Source organism: Schistocerca serialis, chromosome 7, assembly GCF_023864345.2.
Source record: "Schistocerca serialis cubense isolate TAMUIC-IGC-003099 chromosome 7, iqSchSeri2.2, whole genome shotgun sequence".
NCBI lineage: Eukaryota > Metazoa > Arthropoda > Insecta > Orthoptera > Acrididae > Schistocerca > Schistocerca serialis.
In genome coordinates this window covers 492,364,217-492,388,313 of record NC_064644.1, presented here as the reverse complement: position 1 = coordinate 492,388,313, position 24,097 = coordinate 492,364,217, and the positions used below count along the sequence as shown (strand labels likewise).

At 40.5% G+C, this 24,097-nt stretch overlaps 1 protein-coding gene across 1 annotated transcript in view; it reads right to left on the bottom strand.

Annotated features, from left to right (window-relative positions):
- The window catches only part of LOC126413173 (esterase B1-like), a 137,221-nt gene that overhangs the window by 99,708 nt on the left and 13,416 nt on the right, over positions 1–24,097 (bottom strand). Inside the window, exons 2-3 of the mRNA XM_050083068.1 lie at positions 23,693–23,833; positions 1,469–1,585 (exon numbers count right to left, since the gene is read on the bottom strand). Coding sequence (XP_049939025.1) covers positions 1,469–1,585; positions 23,693–23,833 — 258 coding nt within the window. The remainder of the gene's footprint in view (positions 1–1,468; positions 1,586–23,692; positions 23,834–24,097) is intronic.

Here is a 24,097-nt window from a genome sequence, read left to right as displayed (position 1 = left end):
TCCCATGACAAGGGGGAGTGGCCGTGGACCACAAAGTATACTCCGTTACACAGGTCAGTTGGCTTGAGGAGCACAGATATCGTCTATCAACACATTAGTAATGCATGGCATGGAGTTCACTACACTTCTATCATTCGAGATATTTTCGCAGGCTTAACTGTTTATAGAACGCTCTAGTAGTTTTCCTGTATTTGACAGGTTGAAGGGAACGATCTATTGATACGTAATCAGTATGGTTTCAGAAAACATCGTTCTTGTGCAACGCAGCTGGCTCTTTATTCGAACGAAGTAATGGCCGCTATCGACAGGGGATCTCAGGTTGATTCGGTATTTCTGGATTTCCGGAAAGCTTTTGACACCGTTCCTCACAAGCGACTTCTAATCAAGCTGCTGGCCTATGGGGTATCGTCTCAGTTGTGCGACTGGATTCGTGATTTGCTGTCAGGAAGGTCGCAGTTCGTAGTAATAGACGGCAAATCATCGAGTAAAACTGAAGTGATATCAGGTGTTCCCCATGGAAGCGTCCTGGGACCTCTGCTGTTCCTAATCTATATAAATGACCTGGGTGACAATCTGAGCAGTTCTCTTAGGTTTTCGCAGATGATGCTGTAATTTGCCGTCTAGTAAGGTCATCCGAAGACCAGTATCAGTTGCAAAGCGATTTAGATAGATTGCTATATGGTGTGGCAGGTGGCAGTTGACGCTAAATAACGAAAAGTGTGAGGTGATCCACATGAGTTCCAAAAGAAATCCGTTGGAATTCGATTACTGGATAAATAGTACAATTCTCAAGGCTGTCAATTCAACTAAGTACCTGGGTGTTAAAATCACGAACAACTTCAGTTGGAAAGACCACAAAGATAATATTGCGGGGAAGACGATCCAAAGGTTGCGTTTGATTGCCAGGACAATTAGAAGATGCAACAAGTCCACTAAAGAGACAGCTTACACTACACTCGTTCGTCCTCTGTTAGAATATTGCTGCGCGGTGTGAGATCCTTACCAGATGGGATTGACGGAGGACATCGAAAGGTTGCAAAAAAGAGCAGCTCGTTTTGTATTATCACGTAATAGGGGAGAGAGTGTGGCAGATATGATACGCGAGTTGGGATGGAAGTCATTAAAGCAAAGACGTTTCTCGTCGCGGCGAGATCTATTTACGAAATTTGAGTCACCAACTTTCTCTTCCGAATGCAAAAATATTTTGTTGAGCCCAACCTACATAGGTAGGAATGATCATCAAAATAAAATAAGAGAAATCAGAGCTCGAACAGAAAGGTTTAGGTGTTCGTTTCTTCCGCGCGCTGTTTGGGAGTGGAATGGTAGAGATATAGTATGATTGTGGTTCGATGAACCCTCTGCTAAGCACTTAAATGTGAATTGCAGAGTAGTCATGTGGATGCAGATGTAGATTTGTCGGTAGAATCGGACGCAATGGCAAGTGGAGCGTCGCCAGTCCGTGGCCTACCTGCCGCGAGTAGACGTTGAGGTAGAGGCAGTCCTCTTGACCGCCGCTCGCCTGCGAACACATCGGCGCGTCCGCAACCGCCTCCACGCTGCCGTTCCACGTGTATGGCACCGGGTCCTGAATGACAAAAAAGAACACAAAATGACGCTAATAAACTGAGTGATTATTGTTTACAGAAAATATCACCGATTATGTAAGTAAGTTGCATCTGCCTGCAGTCTGCCTGCAGTCGCATGAGGACAATATTAAGTCCAGGCTCGAAAGAAATAACAGGATTAGTACTTCCGTGTGAATGTGTGAATGATGTTTTGATGTTTAAATCAAAAAACTGATGTTGTGGACGATCATTAGTGACAAGGAAAAAGCAGTCTGGTTCTACGAACGCCTGGTCCAGTAATAAAATAGTTGAGGATGGAGGGCACAAATTTCATCACGATCCAAAAGAATCAATGGGGCTCTGTGGAAAGTGAAGTGATACACTCTGTCACCATACGATTTGGAGGCTTTTGGCGTAATATGTAACTGCATATTGGAGAAAGTTAAGTTCTGCTTAGAACAACCCCTACCACCGGTGCAGAAGTAAACGGCCGAAAGAATTTGCAGTTAGATCTAGTAAACATGAAAATTAGTAGAATAAGATTTCCACTCTGCAGCAGGTGTGCGCTGATATGAAACTTCCTGGCAGATTAAAACTGTGTGCCCGACCGAGACTCGAACTCGGGACCTTTGCCTTTCGCGGGCAAGTGCTCTACCATCTAAGCTACCGAAGCACGACTCACGCCCGGTTCTCATAGCTTTACTTCTGCCAGTATCTCGTCTCCTACCTTCCAAACTTTACAGAAGCTCTCCTACAAACCTTGCAGAACTCGCATCATGATGGTCGCATCCGTGTTTGGCGACATTGCGGTGAACGCACATTGGAAGCGTGTATTCGTCATCGCCATACTGGCGTATCACTCGGCGTGATGGTATGGGGTGCCATCGGCTACACGTCTCGGTCACCTCTTGTTCGCACTGACGGCACTTTGAACAGTGGACGTTCATTTCAGATGTGTTGCGAACCGTGTCTCTACCCTTCATTCGATCCTTGCGAAACCCTATATTTCAGCAGTATAATGCACGACCGCATGTTGCAGGTCCTGTACGGACCTTTCTGGATACAGAAAATGTTCGACTTCTGCCCTGGCCAGCACATTCTCTAGATCTCTCACCATTTGAAAACGTCTGGTCAGTGGTGGCCTAGCAACTGGCTCGTCACAATACGCCAGTCACTACTCTTGATGAACTGTGGTATCGTGTTGAAGCTGTACGTGTACACGCCATCCAAGCTCTGTTTGACTCAATGCCGAGGCGTATCAAGGCCGTTATTACGCCAGAGGTGGTTGTCAGGATCTATGCGCCCAAATTGCGTGAAAATGTAATCACATGTCAGTTCTACTATAATATATTTGTCGAATGAATACCCGTTTATCATCTGCATTTCTTCTTGGTGTAGCAATTTTAATGGCCAGTAGTGTATTTGCTACTCATTGCACTCACAGGCACCTTTACTTCGCGAAGTGTGTTGTTTTAAGTAAGTATTTAATGTTGGTGACTAATGCATGTGCTTATGTAATGTGATGCCACGTTTGTGGCGTATATAATCTACTCCTCTCTAACAGCCCTAAGGGTCCCTCAGAAGCAAACGTCCTCCTCCGATGGACAGATCGCCAACACTGTCGCATGTGCGTACCTCATGAGACTGTCGACAGCTTTGGAGATTACTCCAGGACACTGGACGTAAAGTCTGGTGATCACAGACTTGACGCTGCCTCCCCTCCTCTGCCCTCTGCCGTGAAGACAAACGAAAAATTACCGACAGGTTGCGGCGTACCCGGATGGTCACTCATCCAAGCACGGCCATGACCGGCAGTATCTAACTGCAGTCTTGTTGATCTGATGGAAACTCATGTATCCACCGCGGCACGGCCGTTGACATAAATACTGTGACATGCCCGCATCAAGAGAGATCGGTCAGATGGTTCAAATGGCTCTGAGCACTATGGGAGTTAACTGCTGCTGTCATGAGTCCCCTAGAACTTAGAACTACTTAAACCTAACGAACCTAAGGACATCACACACATCCCTGCCCTAGGCAGGATTCGAACCTGTGACCGTAGAGGTCGCGCGGTTCCAGACTGTAGCGCCTAGAACCGCTCGGCCACTCCGGCCGGCGAGAGATTGGTCATTTGTTCTATTTTGTTGTTGTTGTTGTGGTCTTCAGTCCAGAGACTGGTTTGATGCAGCTCTCCATGCTACTCTATCCTGTGCAAGCTTCTTCATCTCCCAGAACCTAGTGCAACCTACATCCTTCTGAATATGTTTAGTGTACTCATCCCTTGGTCTCCCTCTACGATTTTTACCCACCATGCTGCCCTCCAATACTAAGTTGGTGATCCCTTGATGCCTCAGAATATGCCCTACCTACCGATCCCTTCTTCTAGTAAAGTTGTGCCACAAATTTCTCTTCTCTCCAATTCTATTCAATACCTCCTCATTAGTTATGTGATCTACCCATGTAATCTTCAGCATTCTTCTGTAGCACCACATTTCGAAAGCTTCTATTTTCTTCTTGTGTAAACTATATATCGTCCACGTTTCACTTCCATACATTGTCCTATTTTATATTAGTGATTTAAACGAGACATTGTAACAAGTTCTAACCACAAAATCGTTTCTATAGACAACTGTAACAGAAAATGAGATGAATCTTTTTCTTTTGTATCTACATGAGATAATTACAGGCAAGAGGCAACTCATATTAGGGATTTTCATTGTACCTTTTCTTATGGTTACTGTATGTCTTCGTATTTTTAACAACGCAATGTAAGTATGACAGTGTTCTGAAAAGTAATGCCTACGATTCTTTTATTCTCATGATGTATTACATGTCATGTGTATTACTCTGTCGACTTTCCTGCTTCGCTGACGCAAATTGCTACCCCTCTGACGTTAGAGGTCTACAAATACGGCGGTTGTAACTTTAATAGTGGCAACTATTTATTAACAACCGAAACAAGAGAGTTACATGTTTGTACCTGTTACCGTCCTTCAAAGTAGTCACCAGAGTTGTGTAGAACCCGTTGCCAGCGATGTGGAAGGCGTAGCAGCAGAGCCTGTTCTGTTGATGGTGAAAATGGAGCGGTCTAAAGTTATGGCGATTCTCGTGTACGGCTGTGATGGTGTTATCCTAACGTATTACGTTACTCCACGGCAGACTGTCAATGCACGGTATTACTGTTCGTTTTTGGAGCATCACCTGCGACCAGCTTTGCGAAAGAAGCGGCGACACTTTCTGCGCAACTCACCAATCATTTTGCACGACAATGCGAGGGCGCATACAGCGCAAGCTTTGGTTGCTCTGTTCCGCCGATGGGACTGAGAAGTACTGTACCATCCACCACACTCCCCGGACTGAAGTCTTTGTGACTTTGATCTGATTCCGAAGATGAAGGAACCACTTCGTGGCATTCGCTTCAGAACTGTTCCAGAGATTCGACTGGCATTAGACCGCTCCATTCGCACCATCAACAGGACTGGCTCTGCTAACGGTATTCTACGCCTTGTACATCGCTGGCAGCGGGTTCTACACAACGCTGGTGACTACTTAGGAGGACAGTAACAGGTGCAAGCACATAACTCTTCTGTGTCGATTGTGAATAAATACACCCCTGGAAATGGAAAAAAGAACACATTGACACCGGTGTGTCAGACCCACCATACTTGCTCCGGACACTGCGAGAGGGCTGTACAAGCAATGATCACACGCACGGCACAGCGGACACACCAGGAACCGCGGTGTTGGCCGTCGAATGGCGCTAGCTGCGCAGCATTTGTGCACCGCCGCCGTCAGTGTCAGCCAGTTTGCCGTGGCATACGGAGCTCCATCGCAGTCTTTAACACTGGTAGCATGCTGCGACAGCGTGGACGTGAACCGTATGTGCAGTTGACGGACTTTGAGCGAGGGCGTATAGTGGGCATGCGGGAGGCCGGGTGGACGTACCGCCGAATTGCTCAACACGTGGGGCGTGAGGTCTCCACAGTACATCGATGCTGTCGCCAGTGGTCGGCGGAAGGTGCACGTGCCCGTCGACCTGGGACCGGACCGCAGCGACGCACGGATGCACGTCAAGACCGTAGGATCCTACACAGTGCCGTAGGGGACCGCACCGCCACTTCCCAGCAAATTAGGGACACTGTTGCTCCTGGGGTATCGGCGAGGACCATTCGCAACCGTCTCCATGAAGCTGGGCTACGGTCCCACACACCGTTAGGCCGTCTTCCGCTCACGCCCCAACATCGTGCAGCCCGCCTCCAGTGGTGTCGCGACAGGCGTGAATGGAGGGACGAATGGAGACGTGTCGTCTTCAGCAATGAGAGTCGCTTCTGCCTTGGTGCCAATGATGGTCGTATGCGTGATTGGCGCCGTGCAGGTGAGCGCCACAATCAGGACTGCATACGACCGAGGCACACAGGGCCAACACCCGGCATCATGGTGTGGGGAGCGATCCCCTACACTGGCCGTACACCACTGGTGATCGTCGAGGGGACACTGAATAGTGCACGGTGCATCCAAACCGTCATCGAACCCATCGTTCTACCATTCCTAGACCGGCAAGGGAACTTGCTGTTCCAACAGGACAATGCACGTCCGCATGTATCCCGTGCCACCCAACGTGCTCTAGAAGGTGTAAGTCAACTACCCTGGCCAGCAAGATCTCCGGATCTGTCCCCCATTGAGCATGTTTGTGACTGGATGAAGCGTCGTCTCACGCGGTCTGCACGTCCAGCACGAACGCTGGTCCAAGTGAGGCGCCAGGTGGAAATGGCATGGCAAGCCGTTCCACAGGACTACATCCAGCATCTCTACGATCGTCTCCATGGGAGAATAGCAGCCTGCATTGCTGCGAAAGGTGGATATACACTGTACTAGTGCCGACATTGTGCATGCTCTGTTGCCTGTGTCTATGTGCCTGTGGTTCTGTCAGTGTGATCATGTGATGTATCTGACCCCAGGAATGTGTCAATAAAGTTTCCCCTTCCTGGGACAATGAATTCACGGTGTTCTTATTTCAATTTCCAGGAGTGTAGTTGCCACTATTTAAGTTCTAACCCTTGTAGTACCGTGCAGCATGGCGATGTGTAAAGTAACCATACTGGTGCGTGAGAAACAGTGTGTTGCAATCGACTTTCCAACCGCAGAAAGAGTGGCTTCGTCAAGAAAGTCAGACGTTCTACAGTGACGGTATCAACAATCTGTTCTCTCGTTGGAGGATATGTGTTCGTCGCCAGAGTGACTATGTTGAGAAATGAATATGTATACATGAAGAATAAAGATGTAGAATGTTAATTTTGTGTTATAATCGAAATCACGACCTATTATACGTTGTTCTATAAATACATTATGACTCTGATGGTTTTCATTATACCCAATGGGATGTTGAACTGCATGACCATCTAAGGTACAGCTTCTTTGTGCCTCAACACGTTTAGGTTGATCAACTTGACAGTGAAACACGTATGCAGCGTGTGCGAGGCATTACAGAATCTTTGACCAGAGAGCTATTTATCGTGGCTAGTCTGCGCTTGACCGCGCGAGTGTTGCGAGTAGTCTGTCGGTAGTAGCAGCCCAGTGCAGTTGTCTGTTGCACTCTGTCGGTAGCAGTAGTCGAGTTCAGTTGCGAATGGCAGTCTGTTAGCACTAGTAGTCGAGTACGGTCGCGAGCGGGACGCAGTCGCAGGCGTCGACTTGGGTCTCTGGTCAAGATGCTGAATGAGGTATATTGTTAATTAAGGTAACCAAGCTGCATTGCGCACATCAGATAACGTAAAGTTTATCTATTGTAATTAATTTTCAACAAGTGCCCCAATAATAATTTTGATTTCAAATCAATTTTTAACAAAAGAACCATTTAATTGAACCAACGATTTCCTTCCATTTCCTTTAAAGAAAAGTTTCAGTTAAATTTCAAAAATAAAAAAAAATAATAATAATAGTTGCAATGCATTTCCTCCAAGCCGTGGCCAACAATAAGAGCAGAACTTTGACATGCAGTTATACTGAGGTAAGAAGTTAATTCTGATTTTTGCACAGGGCCAAAGACCGACATTTCGGTCTAATTTAGTTTTCATTGTCACTGAAGTCTCATTAGCATTGAATTGTTTTTCATTATTTTCGTGAGTGCTTACACCTTGAGTCAGATTGCGATTCTCATTTTTATTGTCATTAAATTTAATTGCTAGGGAGGTTACGCTTGGCTCCCATTTATTATTTTTTTTGTCTTCCAAAAATACTGTGGGGAGGTTACACTTGGCGACACCCAGTCCGGGATCGTATTTCGTTGAGAATTTTTTGAAAAACAGTCAGATATCTGCTCTTATTTGCTTAAATATAATTAGGACTTGGCGCAACGCTTTTACTTATTTTGTGACTTTCTTTCCTCAGATCATCGGCAATTCTTTGCTCTGTTGTATTTGTGTTTGTTGCTTTTTGCATCTGTGCTTATTTCTTTTGTGAACAATTGTGACTATTGTGAAAATGCCGCGAAAGACTGTGAATAGTGTATCGCGAGGTATTTTGAATGAAATTACCGACTTAAACAACGTGGCCGATAGTAATTATGACACGCAGTGTAATGATGACAATCCTGCGTGCACCGACAATCAGTGCGTTCCAACCTCTAATGATGACTTTTGTCTTAATGATGAACAAACGAACTCGGTTATGTCCTCTGTTGATTTGACGACAATTGATGACGCGGGGCGCTCTATTGTAATGAGCGCTGCCCAGCTTAACACAACCGGTTTACTAAATTCACGTGACGAACACACAAATTTGTCTAATGAAAATGAACAGGATACACAAAGTACGACGGATTTATTTAATTCCGAAATAATGTCTGACAGTGTACATCCGACTGACAAACCTTTTTGTGAATCTCAGAATAACCAAATGGTTACGGAAGGCGAGACAATTCCAGGTACACCACTAAACAACACGAAGAATAGAAATGATAATTTTGTGTCGAATCCAATTATGGCATTTTTGATGAGTAAACAACTTGATGAAAATAAAGAAGATCTCAAACAAGATAACGAAAAACTCAAACACTACTTAAATGAAAAATTAGACGACAATTCCAAGCAGCTTAGTGAACAAATTAGAGCTGTTGCCGCGCAGTGTCATGACACTAAGGAACAGCTGCGCGAGGAAATTGAGGCTTGTTCAAGAAAAAGTAGCGAAGAAATTAGATCTGTTGCTCATGAATTAAGGGAAATGCAAACAGCCGCAACAGAAACACTTAGAGCGGAAATTTGTACAGTCGCTAAACAATGCTCTGAAAAAGCTACACAATTACGCGACGAGTTTAAAGCAATGACAGCAAAACTTTCGCGGACAATGGATGCAAAGATTGACGCGAAACTCGAGCAACAGAACACTCAGATTGACGAACGCTTTAATCTTCACATACAAAACAGTGATACGCGTTTCCGCAAATTCATACAGGATCAAAATAAAGTAAAACGACAAGTAATGGATACAATCACAGCACAGAGCCAGGAAGACAAACGTAAAATGTTTGCGAAGGCAAAAACATATGTAGACAACAATATTGCTACGGTATCGGACAAAATTAATACCATCGAACAGTTGAACGCGGAATTACGTGATGAGATTTCTCACCTCAAACCAAAAACAGACACACACACAGCAGATATTCAGATAGTGACAGACAGATTCGAACAATTAGAACTAACACAGGATTCCGATGTAATTCAAGCTGACGTTAAAAAACTGAACGAAACTACACGTAAATTGCAAAAACAGATTAATGCCTCTGATTCTAAAACCGATGATCAGGTAAAATTACTGACTGAAAAATGTGATGAATTGGCCAGTCGTATTGAAGTTATTGAAAGTAATAATGCCAAATCAGACGATACTTCACCGGTTTCATTTAACCAAATACCTGAATTTCAAAATTTACAGCAGACAATTAATGAGATAGATTCATCTAATAACGCGTTGCGTAGAAAATTGTCAAGCTTACAGCAAGAAGTAACAGAGATGAAAAATATTTCGGTTAATAACACATCACAGCAGACGCCACTGTTCGAACATTTGCCAGACTCACGCAGTGCGTATAATTTAGGTAATCAACAGAGAGTATACGACTTAGATTCTGAACAGACGCATACAAATAGATTTTCTTACAATCCTAATCCTGTTCCATCATACAGAGACGATAATTTTGATTACAAACATTTTCTGTCAGTAAGAAAATTTAAAGTGTTTAAAAATGACAGAACACAGATTCATCCGCTAGATTGGATACAACAATTTAGCTTTGCTTTTCCACCGACTTGGCCCGTAACACACAAACTTGAATTTATTTGCAATTTTTTGGAAGGCGAACCGGCAACTCGTATGAGACCGATCGCGAGACAATGTTATTCAGTAGAAGAATTTCAGAATGCCTTTCTGTCAGCGTACTGGTCGAAGACGACACAGCTCGGAATTAAAGATCAGTTAATTAGTTTACCAAATTACGAAAACACAAATTTTCCAAATGTGACGCAATTTTTTGAGCATATGGTCCAACAAAACCAGTACCTAAGTGAACCGTACAGTGAATCTGCACTTATACAATTATGCATTTCTAAATTACCACGATCATTAAGAGTGTCACTTCTAACGGGTCAGCAAAAAGAAAACATTTCGGCATTCAGAGATCTGTTACAGCTCTTGGAAGTACAACAATCTGATTATTCTTTTGTAAACAAAAATTTTTCGTATAATAATCATGGCCAACAAACTTACAATAATTACGATCAGTCACGTAGTTTCAATAGTAAAAGTAACAGACGCTTTAGGAATGACAACCACCAAAACTTTAATAACAGACAAAATTCCAATTATCAATACCGTCAAAGATTTCAGCAACAGGAACCACATTTTAGTAACAATAGAGGTTTTCCACCACAACAACATGAAAGCCAGCCGGTTGGAATACCTAACCAACAATGTAATGCACAAGGTCAACCTAACTTTAATGTTTCGCCGCGTGCACGTATAGTCCCAGATCCAACAAATAGTAACGCACGGCAGCAAAGGAACAACTACGTACAGAAAACACAGTGTTTCAATTCCTATCGCAATGCACCGTATAGGAATGACTATTACGACAGACGTAAAAATAATGAGGACAATTATCAGCGTACGTTTAATAACAGTCGGTCTTACCAGCAACAAAGTAATCAACAAGAACATATTCTCATGAATGAACCCGACAGTAGGTATCATCCAGAGCGTAACACGTCTGGAAGAAGTAATAGAACTGTTCAAATAGTAGAAATACCACAGCATCATCCTGATAATAATAACACGTCAGATAGAATCTGATTAGATACTGTACAGGTCGCATCTGCCAATAACACAAGCACTACTTTTGACACGCAAAATGTTGTTCACGAAAATGCTATTACTTTTGACGACATACGAGACACTCTTTTACAGGAAAGACCTGTTGTTCAGAAGACCATTTCACATCCTGTTATCGAAATTAAAATTGGTTCATCGAAATTTTCAGCAGTAATCGATTCCGGATCACCTATGTCAGTAATAAATGAAGAAACTTTTAAAGAGTGTAACAAAGAGAATACTTATCTCACATTACCACTAGGCAAAACGAAAGTGAAAGGAGCAGTATCGAGCAAAGGAGTAGACGTTAAATTACAGACGCGTTTATCATTTTGTATTGAAGGTCATATTTTTCATTCAAATTTTTGGATTGTTCCTTTATTGACAACAGACGTTATTTTAGGTACGAATTTTCTGGTACAACACGACGCAGTTATTGATTTTCAGAATTCTTATTTAATGTTAAAGGATGAAAATGTGCAATTGGCTTTAGAATTTCAGCACTCATTATCTGCGGAGGAACAAACAACCGCACAGAGGTCATTTCCGCAACACGTAACATAGACTGTAATCCCACATTGTTCACGGATACGTACGTACATAACTATAATACTCCAGACGAAGCTGACTACGACGTAATGCAGATGATTACTGATAAAGTTAAACAGAGCAGTGCAAATAGAGACGACGAACGAACGCAATTACACAAAATTCTTTTAGAACAAGCTCCAGTTTTTGACAGTGTTCCTGGTACTATGTCCGGCTTTATGTATGAATTTCAAGTCAAACAGCACGACACATTTAAAGCAAAGCATTATCCCATTCCGTATATTCATAGAGAGCAGGTTAAAAAAGAATTGCAGGATATGCTTGACCAAGGAATTATAGAACCAGCAGTTAGTCCGTACATAAACCCGCTACATATTGTTAAGAAAAAAGATGGCTCACTTCGCCTCGTACTTGATTCACGTCACATTAATGACATTATTATTAATGAAACAGATCGACCACAGACTTTAGAGGAAATTTTACAGAAATTTCATGGTACTGCTATTTATTCGGCATTAGATTTTAAATCGGGATTTTGGCAAATTCAACTTCATCCGAATTGCAGAAAATACACAGCTTTTCTCTGTTTTGGCGACTGTTATCAATTTTGCAAATTACCATTCGGATTAACTATTTCTTCAGCAGCTTTTATTCGCGGTTTGAACACAATACTTCCGACAGAACTTAAGGACAGAATTACGACGTACATAGACGACATTCTTATCGCAGAAGCTAAATGGTCTGAACACAATATGATTCTTGAACGTCTGTTACAAACTTTTCATGCACAAGGACTCACAATTAATCTCAGTAAATCTCAGTAAATCGCATTTTGGTACAACTTCTATAAAATTTCTTGGACACGTAATTTCAGCAGAAGGCATTGCACCTGATCCGGAAAAACTTCAAGCTCTACGAGATATTACTGTTCCTACGACAAAAAAGCAATTACGCAGTTTTTTGGGCTTAATTAACTTTTTTCGCAAATTTATTCATCACTCTGCTTTAGACACACCTAGATTATGCCAATTAACAGGTAAAAACACTATTTGGTCTTGGGATAAGCAAGCACATTCTGAATTCATGAACCTGAAACATGCTTTGTTGAATGCACCACTTTTATCGCACCCAGACCTTACCAGAAATTTTTCCATTGCCACCGACAGTTCTAACACCGCTTTAGGCGTACATATTTTTCAGGAAATAGAAGAAGATGGCTCTACAGTAATTAAAAACATCGCATTTGCAAGTCGCATTCTGTCACCTGCTGAGCGAAATTATTCTGTTACAGAACTTGAAACATTATGCGTTGTATGGGCTTTTACGAGACTTAGGCATTTTCTTTATGGCAGACATACCACCGTTTACACAGATCACAGAGCGATACAATTTTTACTTTCGGCTAAATTCACTCACGACAGGTTGAGCAGATGGAAGCTATATTTACAGGAATTTAATTTTACAATAGTTCACATTCCCGGCACACAAAATGTTATAGCAGACGCACTATCGCGTTCTCTCAGCAACAATCAGCAAGACGTAGCAACCAACATCTGCAAAGCAAATTTCAATGTCATGTACATTCAGCAAGTTGAATTTGAAAATTTTATTTCGTCGTCATTACAGGACATAGCAAAAGAGCAAAATAAAGACAAAGTGTGGAAAGAAATTAAACACCTCTGGCAAGAAAGGAATAATGTTACGATTAGAAACCATTACACTGTACGCAATGACATTCTGTTTCGCCGCTCTCATCCTGACAGCAACAATTGGTTATTATGCATTCCTGACGAACTGATTAACAAATTAATTTGGTACACTCATTTAAGTTACGCACATTACGGAGCAAGAAAATGTTTTCTTATAATGAGACAGAACTGTTATTTTACCAACATGGAAAAACGTATACGACGAGTTTTACCGTCTTGTAAAATTTGCCAGAAAGCTAAGTCAGACACCACTTCACATATTCCTCCTTTTTATGCCATTATACCTGTTAAATTAAGACATGGCCGCGGTAGACATTTTTGGTCCGATTCCCAGAACTAATAGAGGTTATTGCTACATCTTTGTCGCAGTTGAACTCACTTCAAAATTTGTTACTTTCACTCCGTTACGCAAAGCTACTGCTAAACTGTTTCGAAAGCATTTGTAAATCATTTTCTATTTCATGTAGGGCATGTGATGAGAGTAATTTCCGATAGTGGATCACAATTTCGATCTGCTATATGGACACGCATGTTACGAGCTAGAAACATTTCTCCGATCTATATATCCAAATACCACGCTTCTTCGAACCCTTGTGTACGATTAATGAAAGAAATTGGTAAACTGTGTAGAATATACTGCCACAAAAGACATATTAATTGGGATACACACATACTCCCATTCCAAGATGTAATTAATTCCATTCCAAATGAATCCACTATGCTATCTCCGTCTGTTATACTGAAAAACGTTGAACCACCAAACAAAATTAAAGAATTAGTAAACTTCCCTACCTGTCGTCGAATAAGACACCACGAAATAATTGACATTGCGCTGAACAACATCAAACGTGCCGCAGAGCGCCGGAGAAGACAACAAAAACAGGTTTGTACGCGCCAAGACTTTCACGTTGGACAGAAGATATTAGTACGTACACACTATTTATCCAGCAGAATAAAAGGTAAGTGCAGTAAATTTGAACTTCTATACGCAGGTCCATATCGGATTCGCAGCATCCCTCACCCCAATGTTGTACACGTCGAAACTTTGAGAACCAGAAAATCGAAAGGCAATCACCATATCTCAAACATTAAACCGTTTATTGAATGAAACCACTTTATGATGTAACATGCTATGATGCCATTTACTAATCTTTATGACCACTTATGCAATTATATTCACATGACTAATTACTGATGATTATCGTATTTTTCTTGGGAAGTGCCCGGCAAGGTAAGGTTAGCAGGTCGCCTTTCTTGTCGTTACATATCAGACCGTGCATATTTTCCAGATGAATTTACACATCTTATGAGCACTTATGCAATTATAATTACATAGTTAACTACTGATGATTATCGTATTTTTCTTGGCAAGTTCCCAGCAAGGTAAGGTTAGCAGGTCGCTTTTCTTGTTATATATCAGACTGTGCACATTTTTTTCCAGAGACACTTACGTATTTTATGCCTAATTATGCAATGTTATCTAATGACATGTCAATTTCATTATATTTTTTCTCCATTAAAGGCTTTAATTATCGCCTCTATTAACTACACTACATACAAGCTGAACACAACGAACATCACATTTTTTCTTTCTTATATATATATACACGATTATTTCATGTTTTGTTCGTATGCATTCTGAAATGGTGAAGACATAGCAAACACCAGTCGAGTTTGACATTTTTTGCCTTATGACACCTCAAGATCGTGACTGTTTTACATTTTTTGCTGCTGCATTGTGATATTCTGTGTACATTTTTGCATTTGAACACTGTCAATGTCTTTGACATATTACGTTTTCTGTCATGTTATGCTGTATGCTTAATTATGTTATCTTAAACCAGTCATTATTTAGTGAGTATATGATGTAAATGCACGATATTAATCTCTGTTCATCATTTTCAAAAAAAATAACGTGTAAAGGAAATAAATTACACAGAAATGGGAACTTCACCTACGGAATGATCGAAAGAAGATGCAATAACTTTATGAGGAAGAGTAAATGGATCAGGATTAACAAGCATTAACAAGAATATACTATACACATCGTAGAATAGCAGTCTTAACTAATTTTTTCTTTCAGAATACAAGGCGATTGATGCAAGCTGTCAGACAGAACTACACATCTTAGTTTTAAGTGATGAAATATGCTAGAGATAAGGAATAGTTGTGTAATGAATAATGAAGTGATTTTTGCAGATGATAATGAATACTGATGAAGAGTAATGATGAAGAATATGCTACTATGAATAATGATGTTTTTCTTTACAGGTGATGGTGATAATGGAGTTGTTATGATATGGATAATGAAGTTTTCTTTGCAGATGAGGATAATGTTGAAGTTATATTTATGCTATGTAGTTATTTAAGTGTTTGTTGCAGTTCGTTTTGACAGCAGGTGTTATATTGCATAGTATAATGACTGAAGGTTTTGGAAAGGACAGCTATGGAACACAATTTTTATACACATTTCACTACCTGTTAATTCGAAGTTCACTACTTTTCAGCATAAAATGCATTTCTCTTTTCAGCTTAATAATCCATTTTTATACATTTTTTTGCAGGTGAAATTATTTATGAGATTAATGTGCTATAAACAGTTGTTCATTAAATCTATGAATGTGATTACTTATACTCTACTTGTTTCATAATCTTGCTACAGCTGACTCATGATGAATGACGTTACACACTTTTCATTTACAGGAACAACCCAGAAGCAAATTTTTTTTGTTTTTTTTTCTTTTTCTCTTCTTGCTTTCCCCTATAATTACCCTAAGCAATGCATTGCTAACAAAAAATGTATTACCAGTCGTGAATAATGATACCAGTTTAAGAGAGTTCTGAGTAATGCTGATCAGCTCTGAATAGTATGTCACTTCAGTAATGACTTCTTAATGATACAAAAAAAATATATAAAATAATGCTTTGTAACTGGCTAATAACTGCCACTGTTTATTGTAATGAGACTACTTATAATGCCCATGATTATTAATGCTATGACTGTAATTAACTGATTTTTAATAATGACTTCTTAATGATCTCAATAATACTGAATGATGAACAATGTTTTATACTTTTCAATACTTGCCGGCCACTGAGTGCCAATAATTAATGTCACTAAATGAATTATGTTATTAATTATGCCATTAATTAGCTCCTGTTTTCAATGATGATTTTTTATGTTCTATAGCTGGCCACTGAGTGCCAATAATTAATGTCACTAAATGAATTATGTTATTAATTATGCCATTAATTAGCTCCTGTTTTCAATGATGATTTTTCATGTTCTATAACTGGCCACTGAGTGCCAATAATTAATGTCACTAAATGAATTATGTTATTAATTATGCCATTAATTAGCTCCTGTTTTCAATGATGGTTTTTCATGTTCTATAACTGGCCACTGAGTGCCAATAATTAATGTCACTAAATGAATTATGTTATTAATTATGCCATTAATTAGCTCCTGTTTTCAATGATGACTTTTCATGTTTTGGTACCTGGCCAATGAGTGCCAATAATTTGTATAACTCAATGTATTATGTTAATGCTAGGCCAATAATAGACTCTTTTTTTTTCAATGAAGACTTCTGATGAACATTATTCTGTCATACTAAATATGCTTTGTAACTGGCCAAAGACTGCCGCTGTTTATTGTAATACGATTACCCATGATGCCAATAATTTAATTTAATGAACATTTTTCTGTAATACTACATACATGGTACAGAAATGTTCAATAACTGGGCTATGAATGCCGCTAACTACTAATGTAATTGCTAATGAAGACTGGTATGTGACTTAATGTCCTTTCACTACTGACCTAACTACCCTGAATTACTGCAATATCCATTTTGTCCTGTCTATCCTTATGATCATGGAGCACTATATTTGGTTTTGCACTAATTCTACGTTGGTGTGCCCTGTAAGAGCGTGGTGTTGACACGACATGCTGTCCACCACCGTGAGCGATGGAGATGTTATTATGGTCCCACTGTTTGGTGTACCTAATGTACTGCCAAAATGAAAACAGGAAATATTACTACGACATTTCAGTGTCTTGGATACGCTGATAAATACTTCTGGGAAAAGAACTGCAAATTGTCTCACTTGGTGTTGTACTTCTGTGGAAAGATATGGACTTTTAGAACAGCTGTGTGCAATCTAAAGTGCTACAACCATGATGCAATCCTTCCCTTTCCTATCCTAATAGTGAAAATCATTTTTTTGCTAACATCATTTATGTTCATGGGCTATACATTTTTTTCGACTTGCTGAACTCCAGTGCGAGTACACTTATGTCACTTGTCGACATGATTTTTTTGCCAGTATGTTTATTTGTTGTGAAAATGCTAAAGACATTTTTTCGATTTGTTCTGAAGTACAGTATATGTGCATTCTTGTCTTTTATATTGTATATACATTTTTATTTTGATGATATGTTCTAAACTACAGTACATGTGCACTTATGTCATATGTTAATATGTTTTGTGCTGAACGTCAGTAACTGTGCACTTTTTTCATTTATCGATATGAACTGTATATACATTTTTCTGAATTTGCTAATACGCTCTGTACTCGTTGTATACATTTTGTCATTTTCTAATGTTTTGTACTCAGTGCATGAGCATCAAGTTTAATTCATGTTTTGTACTTTTGCTGTAATTGTAATAATTAATTAGTTAAGAAAAAATTTGGTGCTTATGGCGAGTCCAAATGACTCACCATCGCCACCAAATTTTTGCCCCCCCAGTGGAGGGTTATGAAACACATATGCAGCGTGTGCGAGGCATTACAGAATCTTTGACCAGAGACCTATTTATCTTGGCTAGTCTGTGCTTGACCGCGCGAGTGTTACGAGTAGTCTGTCGGTAGTAGCAGCCCAGTGCAGTTGTCTGTTGCACTCTGTCGGTAGCAGTAGTCGAGTTCAGTTGCGAATGGCAGTCTGTTAGCGCCAGTAGTCGAGTACGGTCGCGAGCGGGACGCAGTCGCAGGCGTCGACATGGGTCGCTGGTCAAGATGCTGAATGGGGTATATTGTTAATTAAGGTAACCAAGCTGCATTGCGCACATCAGATAATGTAAAGTTTATTTATTGTAATTAATTTTCAACAAGTGCCCCAATAATAATTTTGATTTCAAATCAATTTTTAACAAAAGAACCATTTAATTGAACCAACGATTTCCTTCCATTTCCTTTAAAGAAAAGTTTCAGTTAAATTTCAAAAATAAAAAAATAATAATAATAGTTGCAATGCATTTCCTCCAAGCTGTGGCCAACAATAAGAGCAGAACTTTGACATGCAGTTATACTGAGGTAAGAAGTTAATTCTGATTTTTGCACAGGGCCAATGACTGACATTTCGGTCTAATTTAGTTTTCATTGTCACTGAAGTCTCATTAGCATTGAATTGTTTTTCATTATTTTCGTGACAGCTTACACCTTGAGTCAGATTGCGATTCTCATTTTTATTGTCATTAAATTTAATTGCTAGGGAGGTTACGCTTGGCTCCCAATTGTTATTAATGTCATCAAAAATTTCGGTGGGGAGGTTACAACAGCTTTTTTGTTTACTCTGTCTACGACGTCTTTTCAAACAATCCCGTAATATTTGTGATTTCGCGCCAACAATGTTGTTGTTGTTATGGTCTTCAGTCCTCAGACTGGTTTGATGCAGGTCTCCATGCTACTCTATCCTGTGCAAGCTTCTTCATCTTCCAGTACTTACTGCAACCTACTTCCTTCTGAATCTGTTTAGTGTATTCATCTCTTGGTCTCCCTCTATGATTTTTACCCTCCACACTGCCTTCCAATGCTAAATTTGTGATCCCTTGATGCCTCAGAACATGCCCTACTAACAGGTCCCTTCTTCTTGTCAAGTTGTGCCACAAACTCCTCTTCTCCCCAATTCTATTCAATACCTCCTCATTAGTTATGTGATCTACCCATCTAATCTTAAGCACTCTTCTGTAGCACCACATTTCGAAAGCTTCTATTCTCTTCTTTTCCATACTATTTATCGTCCATGTTTCACTTCCATACATGGCTACACTCCATACAAATACTTTCAGAAACGACTTCCTGACACTTAAATCCATACTCGATGTTAACAAATTTCTCTTCTTCAGCAACGGTTTTCTTGCCATTGCCAGTTTATATTTCATATTCTCTCTACTTCGACCATCATCAGTTATTTTGCCCCCCAAATAGCAAAACTTCTTTGGAGCGAAATGTCGTTGGCACCACTGCACAAGCCAGTGTTTGATGTGAAACTGTCGAAGTCTCATTGTTGCGTGTCTGTTAGTTATTGCTCAGTGCTGTATTGAGTAGAACATTGCGTGAGAACAATAATTGCAGAACAATATCCGAGAGCGCAATTTGTACACTGCGTGGCACATGTTCTTAATTTAGTTCCTGCGCTTTCGTGTGAAATACCTATGATACGGAACTGTATTGGAACAATAAAAAGTATAGTAAACTTTTTTCGAGAATCTCCACTTCAGGACAACCTTTTGAAGAAAACTTCAGATCAAACTGACTCATCTCATTCAACGCTGATCTCCCTTTGTGAGGCGCGGTGGACCGAGAAGCATGTGGCTGTTGAGAGATTAGCAGAAATGCTTCCTGTACTAAGCGCGACACTTCAGGCCCTTCAAGACGCTGCTAGTAGGGATGTCGTCGCTGAAGCATACCAACTGCAGACTGCCATGGAAAATAGCCAATTTATCATGTCGCTTGTTATATTACAAAAGTGTTTTCATATACAGCGAGCCTGAATAAAGCAATGCAGAAGGTCAATGTTGACCTGATGAACACTTCCCATAACTGCAAGAGTAGTTTTAACTGTTTACCCATAACTGAAAAACAGTTAAAACTACTCTTAAAATATTCCGAATGAAAGTGAGTTCTCAGTCCTTTTCGAGCAGGCAAAGCAGATGAGCTCAAGTGACATAACTGTTCCAAGAACGACTGGAAGGCAAACCCAGCGCAGCAATGTACCAGCAGAAACTGCTGAAATATATTATCGTCGAATTGTATTTTAACCTCTTATTGAACATGTGATCACAGAACTTGATGCTTGTTTTAAACCACATGAAGAATAAATTGGAGGAGTTCAGATACTTCTGCCTGAGAAAACCAATAATGACTCCAGGACAAAAGAAAATCTTAAGAAGATAGCGCAAATATTTCTTGCTGAGAATGTAGGCACAACAATTCTGAGTGAATGCGAGATATGGGACAATCACTTGAAATCTTTAGATGAAAAACATGTCACTGCAATAGAAGTTATAGCTCAGTGTGATGATAAAAAAGCTTCCTATCATATTAGCCACACTCCCAGTGTCAACGGCGACCCCTGAAAGATGTCGACTATGAAGAGGCTAAAAACTTACATAAGGAATAAAATAGGAGGTGAAAGACTTACTGGTCATGCTCTAATGAGTGTTCATCGTGATCTGGCGGTGCAACTAGATTGTGAAGAAGTTATTAGTAAGTCAGCAGCAAGACGTAAAAGGCTAAATATAATAATTTAAATTAAAGTAATTAATGTTTATTTTTAAATTAACTTACGACCTGAAGTTACAGCAAAACGCCAAAGTGCCACATTTTAAATATAAAGACTAATATAATAATATTATTGCTTAATATAAATGATTAATAATGATATTCAAAAAGATATAATTATCTCCAATGTTAGCTTACAATTAGCTGTTTTTTCACAAATAAATACCTCAATAGTTACAATACATATGTTTCATTTAAAGACGCTTGGATCAGTTAGTGTTTCTCTACAGTTTTACCCGCATGTAATATGTATGCTAACGTATTTGTGGATTTTTTAATTTCTGCTTGATTGACTCTATTGGCGTTAACAGCAAAACTTTTTTACGTGGTGGGCGAAGACAGGTTTACCTTCCTAAATGATAGTGTTGGACCCCCTCCCCCCACTCCCCCCACGCAAAAGCTGTAAGTACGTTCCTGGTTGCGTTGCACGGTTTGAGAATTTCGAGATGCAGAGTTAGAGCAGCAACACGTCTGTATTAAATTTTTCATGCAACTCAAGAAAACTTTTACAGAGACACTACAAATGACGCAGAAAACCTACGCTGATGAGGGCTTAAGCCATATTCGGTGTTACGAGTATGTTCACACGGATTAAAAATGGCCACACGGTAGTTAAAGACGCTTCCCGTTCAGGATCCCCCTCGACGTCTAACGACGACGGTCATGTCAAGAACTTCAACGGAATTGTAGGTGCCAATCAGAAGAATGTAACATTTCAGTTGGATGGTGTCATGAAATCCCAGTACAGCATCTTGGAATGCATCACGTTGCCACCAAGTTCGTCCCATGGCTCATGAGTCAAGAACAGAAAGACCTTCACAATCTGTAAAGAGCATTTAGATCGTGCAAATGAGAATGAGATGTTCCTTAAGAGAATCACAACTGGTGATGAGATGTGGGTATACTGTTACGATGTTGACCTCAAAGTTCAGTCTTCACAATAGTCGGTAAAGATTCTCCAAGACAAAGCTCGTCAGTTCAGGTCAAATATAAAGCGATGCTGATTGTTTTCTTTGACTTTGGAGGATTAGTTCATCCAAAATTCGTGCCACAGGGACAAACTCCTAATTGATGGTACTATCGAGACGTGTTGCGAATCCTGCGAGAAAATCTGAGAAGGGAACGGCCTGCAATGTGGCGAGGTAATTTATGGCTCTTGCATCACAATACCGCACCCGCCCATTCATCCCTGCTGGTACGCGACTATTGCACAAAGAACGAAATCACTGTGCCGCTTCATCCTCCGTACTCTCAGGACTGGCCCCTGCGGAATTTTTTTTTGTTTTCAGAGTTTGAAAACCCCGTTGAAAAGATGAATATTAACAACGATTGACGAGATAAAAGAAAACTGGCAGGCGACGGTTCGCGCGATCCAGCACGAGACATACAGAGACTGCCTTCGGAAGTGAAAACTACATTGGGAGCGGTGTATCAATTGTGGAGGACAGTATTTCCAAGGACACAACACACAATAGATAAAAGGCAAACGCAAAAATATTCTGTGAACAAAGTTCAGGAATTTTTTTAAAAGACCTCGTACTAATAGTTATAGCCTTCCTATGAAGATGGTCGGTACCACTAACTCATTTAGAAACTAAATAATAAACTTTTTCAGGTGGTCCACCCCCTTAGCTGAGTAGTCAGGAGTCTGACTGTCATGCAGCGGATCGATTCCCGGACGGGTCGGAGATTTCTCCGCTAAGGGAGTGGGTTATGTGTCGCCCTCACCATCATCATCGACACTAAGCTGCCCAGCTTGGCGTCAACTGGAAAGATTCGCAACTCGGCGGCCGAACCTCTCCAGTTGGGGACTCTCGGCCATTAATGCAATACAATCATTTCAATTCATATTCGTTGTACAGCCAACTGCAAACGTGTAATTCTTCAAATTCGTTACAGTTGGTAAAACTGTAAGAAATTTGAAGAATTACACGTTGGGGCTTCAAGGCCTGCTTGTACGGTGTTTGTCTTTTTGTTAAATCATTCCAGCAGAATTGGGTAGGCGGTAGCAGTATGCATGGTGGAATGCATGGCATTCGAGCGCTTGGAGGGACTGATAGAAAATGGATCCTACGGGTATCAAATCGACATTAAAGTAAGTGAGGACGGGTTGATGTGGTGAAAGGGGGAGAGACACAGTTCCATTGGTCAACCGGAAATGGGTGTTTCGTTCTATAATTATTTGCTGAATCTTAGAAAAAACAAAATATGATAGTGGGGTCGCCACTGATCTCAGATCAAACCAACAAAATTCAAGCTGTGCACTTCATTTATTCCATTAATTTTTCTAGCTGTCCTCAGTTCGATAGTTGGTTTCTTACTAGATATGGTTCTACTGGAAATGGGATGCACTTGTACCTAAATTTACCTTAGAAATGTCCTACCCATGAAGGTATATGGGCACTCTGAACCACACTGAAACTTGGAGCTCTTCAAATATATACAAATTTTTCACAGAGGTGCGAGAAGTGATAAGTGACAGACAAAATTCGAAGACCGACTGAAGATTAAATACAAGTCCCTTAGACCCCAATACCACCCTTACGTTAAGTTTATAATGAGTATATTTCAGTACTTAAGACGTATACCCATTTTCATGTTTTCACTAGCAGCTAGAAGTTTCCACACAAGACTCGTTTAGGATACTATGTCTCAGTTTCAAATCACCCCTGCTTGGAACAGTTAAATGGGAAGAAATAAATAATTCAATAATGACAGTTAACAGTGCTCGACAAGAACTAGACGATCAGAAAGTACCGTAATACTCTTTATGCCCTAATAATCTTTATGTTACAATGCTCAATCCCCAGCTAGGAAAGAAAAGCCTAGGTCAAACTAGTCTGTGTCTAAAATATGCAAAAGAACTAATATAGTTATTCAGTCGAAGAGATAAAGAAATGGTTGTAGTGTCCTTGGTAATACGTGTGTTACAAGTCTTACCTTGTATCGTAGCTGCCCCACGGGGGGAACTGCGTAAGGAATCCCACGGAAGCTGTAGTAGGGGATTCCCCTCACTGTTGTCGTATTCAGGCCGATCAACGCCGACTCCGGTGACAGCAAGATGGTGACGCGGCTGTCTTGCTGAAAAATAAACGCCAGAGGATATTTTAGTACGTGAAGTATTAAGGTGGCTAAATAAAGTGATTCGTCTCTGGTAGCTACTTATACTCTGTCGAGGTACGTTAGGAACCTCAGCAAAAGTTTATTTATGCCTATATTTCACCTGCATTGTTTAGATGGGTTGGGTTGTTTTGGGGGAAGAGACCGAACAGCGAGGTCATTGGTCTCATCGGATTAGGGAAGGATGGGAAAGGAAATCGGCCATGCTCTTTCAAAGGAACCATC